The sequence below is a fragment of the Gymnodraco acuticeps genome, unplaced genomic scaffold (genome assembly GCF_902827175.1).
Source record: "Gymnodraco acuticeps unplaced genomic scaffold, fGymAcu1.1, whole genome shotgun sequence".
In the NCBI taxonomy this organism is placed as follows: Eukaryota; Metazoa; Chordata; class Actinopteri; order Perciformes; family Bathydraconidae; genus Gymnodraco; species Gymnodraco acuticeps.
Window position 1 is genome coordinate 5,653,910 of NW_022990441.1, and position 4,345 is coordinate 5,658,254.

General features: G+C 36.8%; 1 protein-coding gene across 1 annotated transcript; it reads left to right on the forward strand.

The window, feature by feature from the left end:
• The first annotated feature begins 444 nt into the window (after nucleotides 1-444).
• gemin7 (gem (nuclear organelle) associated protein 7) lies at nucleotides 445-3,321 on the forward strand. Its single transcript, XM_034225582.1, has 2 exons — nucleotides 445-453; nucleotides 2,397-3,321. The coding sequence occupies exons 1-2, from the start codon at nucleotides 445-447 to the stop codon at nucleotides 2,796-2,798; spliced, it is 411 nt and encodes a 136-aa protein (XP_034081473.1). The 3' UTR covers nucleotides 2,799-3,321.
• Nucleotides 3,322-4,345: the final 1,024 nt, after the last annotated feature.

Here is a 4,345-nt window from a genome sequence, read left to right on the forward strand (position 1 = left end):
TGATGATGTAGGAGCTGAGCTGACTCATTGTCGGCTGTAACAGAGAGATAAAGATCCTGTCCAAGGTACTTATGATCTTGGGTAATGACGCTCACCCACGTGGATTCCACCTAGATGCAATACAGAACTCCGCAGGAAGTCATAACCGCCAGTGGCCATCACTGTTTACAGTAACTGCTTCCTCAGAGGGTCATGCACTCTGACTCAATAGACTGGTAATGGACTGTTTTCAGCATTAATAGCTTAAACAATCTTATGCAAAACCAACAAAACATGTTAAAAAACATGTAAAACATGTGCAATACTTCAAATACTAATAACATAGTAATGATTATATTAGGATTATGTCTATTATGAGCAATAATCACTATGTTTAGTGTGTTATTGCATATTGTATTCCTTTTTCTCTTTTTATCTCAGGTATAGTGTTTATTGCACTGTTGGATGAGCCTGGTAAGACTTTGCCAATGACATTAAGCATTTTAATCTTTTAAAACTTGAATCTGGATTGTATTTGTGCAAAACTTTGAATGTACAAAACAACAACAAATTGCTCCTGTGGGGATTGCCTACAGTGTTGAGTGTATGTAGGTCGTTTTGGACAAAAGCGTCTAACAAGTGACATGTAATGATGATGATGATTATGACGATGATGATGAGCAGCTCCATTTTCAACAGCAACAAAGCCACATTTTCAAGCCAAGATTTAAAAAAGAAATTCATACATTTAGCACACGGTCACAATAACCAAAGACCAGTGGTGTAAAGTAACTAAGTACATGTATTCAAGTAATGTTGTTAAGTTAAATGTTGAGGTCCTATTACTTTACTACTACTACTTTTAATCCATACAATTCAGAGGTAAATCGTATGCTTTTACTCCATTACATGTATTTAAAACCTTTAGTTACTTTGCATGTTTGGATTATTGATGTGAAACACAATCAAGACTTTGAATACTTTATTTTACCCTGGAGTGAAATTCACAAGCTACCCTGCACTATACAAAGTAATTAAAACTAGCTGCACCTTTACCAGCTTTGATAACACTTTAATGCATAAATACTTGTAATCAAAACATATATATTATTCTGAAATGGACTGATCCGCATACTATACATTTGGTACTCAAAGTTAATTTTGTTGCCAATACTTTTGTACTTAACTTGTGTGAAATGTAGATTGAAGGACTTTTACTTGCAACAGAGTTACATATCACTCTGGTACTTCTACTTTTAAGATCTGAATATTTTTCCCACCTATGCCAAAGACACTGCAAAAGATATTTGACCTGGGGTTTGATTTTATATTAGATTCTGGGATTGACTGGTGAACAAAGAACAATGATCTGAGTAGGCCTATTTCTTTCTTCCGTGTCTTCCACTCTGCTGGCAGAGAGAAATGTTTTTCTTTTGTCCCTGTCACTGCCTTTCCTCCCCGCTGCACCGGGCGGCGGTAATGCGCCTATAAACTGCTTAGTCATCCGGTAACCATTCCAACGAAGAAGAAGACGTAGCAGGAACATGCACTGATGCTATTAAGTGGAGCAAACAGTAAGTTAGTGGAGAGATACACATTAAGAGGGGTTCGTGAAACGTGTTTTAAATCATTGCACTGTTAGGTGTAAGGAAGAAAGTGTGTTTTGTGGTCATGTTGTGTTCAAATGGTGCCAGGTGTCATCAGTGTTGTTAATAGCAATAGCAACACGCTCCCATGACGTTGTTGAGTGTTTGTAAAGTTATGATCAGAGGTGGGAGAAGTACTCAGATCTTGTACTCAGGTAAAAGTAGAAATACCAGAGTGTAGTGAGACCCTGTTACAAGTAAAAGTCCTGCATTTGAAATGTTACTCAAGTACAACAGCATTAGCATCAAAATATACTTAAAGTACCAAAACGTAGTACTCATTATGCAGAACAGTCCATTTCAGAATAATATAATATGTTTTGGTTATAATTATTGATACATTAATCTGTTTATCAAAGCTGGTAAAGGTGCAGCTAGTTTGAATGACTTTGTATACTGCAGGGTAGCTTCTGAATTTACTCCAGGTGCTACTAAAGTCTTATTTCAGTTTTGATTATATTTTGCATTATAAATCAAAATGGGCAACATTTTGGAAAAAATAAAGAACTTTCAATTAAAAACTGTAAAACAATATTCATATAAAATATTTTTTATATATATTTAGTTGATTTCAAGGCATTTGAGATACATTAATGGTTCTTAATTGATTAATCGAATAATATAAAACACAGTTTTCACCTTCAGTCCATAATAAGGGATCTGTGTAACTGAATATATGCCAAATAATGTCTTACAGAGAGCTTTGTTTTAATAGCAGGTGTATTGCTCTGCTACTGTTTATGACTTTTGTTTTTCTTTCATAAATATTAGCAGAAAGATTCAACATGGCAAACCCCAGTCTCTGTGCTCCGCCTGCCAAAAGGACCCGACCCCAACAGCCGAGGATTTGACCCCAAATCACCTCGCTTCATCGCCCTCTGTCGAACCTCCATTGCCACTTCTGCCTCGTCAGAGCCAAACGCTGAGCAGCTCCCGATAGAGCAGCATGCACGATCTGTGCTGAGAGAGACCTTCCTCCGATGTCTCCTCTCCATGACCAACAAGAAGGTTCAGTTTCTCCTGCATGAGAGGGTGAAGGTGGAGGCCACGTTTGGGGCGTCTGACATCGACGTGCTGAACTTTCAGGTGTCCGACCTGCACACTCCCATCGGGGTGCAGAAAGAGGCACTGATCAGGTGTCAGGATGTGATTTCATTCACTTTCGATTCATGAACACTTAAGGCTTTTGTTTCTTGTTTAAACAGCACGTACCATTTGGTATAAGAGGCACTTGGGAGTCTCATGTGTTGTTGCAAGAGAGCTCTATTTTCATACTGTGAGATGGTTATAACATGTTTTATATATGTTTGGTTGTTGTCAATCCTGTCGATATATTTCGGCCCATCGTACTGCTATCTGTGGCTGCTTTTAGAAATCCAACACTGACGAGCAGTCCCCCTTTTTCAGCACAAGAGGGAGACGTTTGCCTGGGATTTGGTTATATCAGACCATATCTGACATATCTCTCACAATAACATCCAGGAAGTGGCTGTTTGTAATCGATGTTGCTTTCACAATGCAGCCATAAAGACCAGGAAATCAAACGATCACACCAATATTTAACCTTGCATCACAAACTGTACTTTTGTTTTATAATCTTTTGGAGGCTCTGCAGATCATCAACACTGTTATTATATTTTGAGAGATGCATTGTCATTTATTATTTACTGAGGTAAATGAAACATTCCACAAATTACTTTTGAATTATCAATTTTGTATTCTGTTATTATAAAGATAATTGGAAAGATTAATATTCGATAAAGGTTCATGTTGCTTAAGAAAAAAAACGTCTTAATGTGTAACCACCAGAGCACCACATCCTTTGACACTATTTCATATTTTGAATACACTTTCATGATAATTTCTTGAGCAAATTGAATTATCAAGTGTTTCTCTATTCACTCTAATAGAGTATAGTTTATTTCTTTGTCATCAGAATGACCCAGTAAGGTTCACAATAAGAGACACAATCATTAATTAATCCATACAATGAATTTGCAGCTACTTTTGCTAAACAATTCTATCACTTTACAAACAATAATGCCAGGACAATATATGTTTATCAATTGTGAGAATGTGCTGCCCTTCCATGTCTCACTTGGAATAGGAAATTGAGTTGGTCCTTGCTGACTTGTGTTTTATAAACCAATAATTGAGAAAATTATCTGTAGTTTAGTTAATAATGAAAAAAGTTATTTAATGCAACCCCATTCACATTGAAGGCACTTAAATGTTCAAATAAATAAATGACAAATACATGTTAATGAAGCTCTTGGTGGTTGGTACCAGAGATAACACTTTACCTTAAAAGTCCACTTATCCAACATGGAAAAGCGTTATACAAACATTAGGAACATGGTTAATGCATAATAATGGCATTTACATTTTTATTTTCAATGTAATTGTCAACAAGTGGGAGCGATATTATGAGGATGGATCACACTGTTGTGACTGTTATAAAATTGAATGTCGCCTGGTTAAGTTATGAACGTTAGCAAAGCCTACTATATGTTTGAACGCTGCTTATGTATGTACAGTGTACATCATATCTGCTCGTCTTTTTGTGTGTTGGTCTTTGAACTGTGCTCATTGTAAGTTCAAACCAATGAACAATTAGCTTAAAATAAGATAAAGTGAGCAGAAGGTTGTTGCATTGATGGAGTCTGACCTTCAGCCGAGGGAAGTCGTGGTCCTGCACCTGAGCCAGCAAGTAGCCGCCC